Source organism: Lepidothrix coronata, unplaced genomic scaffold, assembly GCF_001604755.1.
Source record: "Lepidothrix coronata isolate B3197 unplaced genomic scaffold, Lepidothrix_coronata-1.0 Scaffold4240, whole genome shotgun sequence".
In the NCBI taxonomy this organism is placed as follows: Eukaryota; Metazoa; Chordata; class Aves; order Passeriformes; family Pipridae; genus Lepidothrix; species Lepidothrix coronata.
In genome coordinates, this window is record NW_016694420.1 from 1 (window position 1) to 1,108 (window position 1,108).

The 1,108-nt window shown below is 64.5% G+C and overlaps 1 protein-coding gene across 1 annotated transcript; it reads right to left on the bottom strand.

The window, feature by feature from the left end:
• Positions 1-6: 6 nt before the first annotated feature.
• On the bottom strand, positions 7-1,015 carry EIF3G (eukaryotic translation initiation factor 3 subunit G; the record flags this gene model as incomplete). The annotated part of the gene is made up of 5 exons (XM_017803791.1): positions 7-103; positions 343-402; positions 512-600; positions 727-819; positions 966-1,015. Coding segments are annotated over 5 exons (389 nt in total), but the record flags the coding sequence as incomplete, so codon positions are not given.
• Between the last annotated feature and the right edge of the window lie 93 nt (positions 1,016-1,108).

Genomic DNA, 1,108 nt, shown 5'->3' on the forward strand with positions numbered 1-1,108 from the left:
CCTTGCTGGTGATGAAGGTCATGAAGACGTCGTCGCTCACGGTGGTCGTGGCCACGTTGGGCCCGGGGGCGTCGAACTCTGAGTTCCCAAACTTCTTCCAGTTCTGGGAGCGGGAACAGCGGGAAAGGCACGGGAACATCCCGGGAAACCCAGGGGGGAAGGTCGGGGGGGGGGAAGTGAGGGGATGGAAGGGGAAAAGGTGGTGGGTGGAAATCCCTCCACATTCCCAAGGGAATCCCCTTTCCAAATGGAATCACATTCCCAAGGAAATCACTCCCCATTCCCACGGGAATCACTGCCATTCCCGAGGATTCCCTCCCATTCCCACAGGAATTCTCTCACCTTCCGACGGGCCACGGCCTTGGAGGCCTTTCTGGTCTCGATGCGGAAGGTCCGGATGATCTGGGAAAACAGGGAAAAACAGGGATTGGGGCCGGGGGAGGGGCGGGAGGGGCACCTGGGGCCCACATCTGGGGGCACCTGAGCCCACCTGAGCCTCACGTGGCCTCACCTTGACCTTGCGTCCATCCTCCTCCTCCCGATATTCCGTGATGGTTTTGATGTTCCCGTTGATCAGCTCCTTGGGGGACGGGAGGGGCCCTGCAGAGACAGGCGGGGGGGTCCAGGGCCAGGTGAGACCCCCCAGGTGTGACCCAGGGCCAGGTGAGACCCCCCAGGCGTGACCCAGGGCCAGGTGAGACCCCCCAGGGCTGGCCCAGCTCTCACCTCCCTTGAGCAGCTCGGCCTCGGCGCTGGAGGGGCCCCCCAGGACCCCGGGCAGGGGGAGGTCCTTCAGCAGCTCACTCGTGATGCATTTGTCTGGGGGGACAGGTAACTGCTCACCCGGGCACAGGTAACACCCACCTGGGCACAGGTGACCCCCTCGACTGGGGGGAGACACCCCCTTCACCTGGGCACAGGTGACACAGGTGACACCCCCGCCAGGTGCCCCAGGTGTGACTCACCATCCTCTCCTCCCTCCTCCTCCACCTGGTCGGCCCAGCTGGGCTTGGAGCTGCCGGGGGGCAAAAACCACCTCAGACCCCCCTGTTACTGTTACCCCCCCTCAGACCCCCCTGTCACTGTCACCCCCCCCTCAGACCCCCCT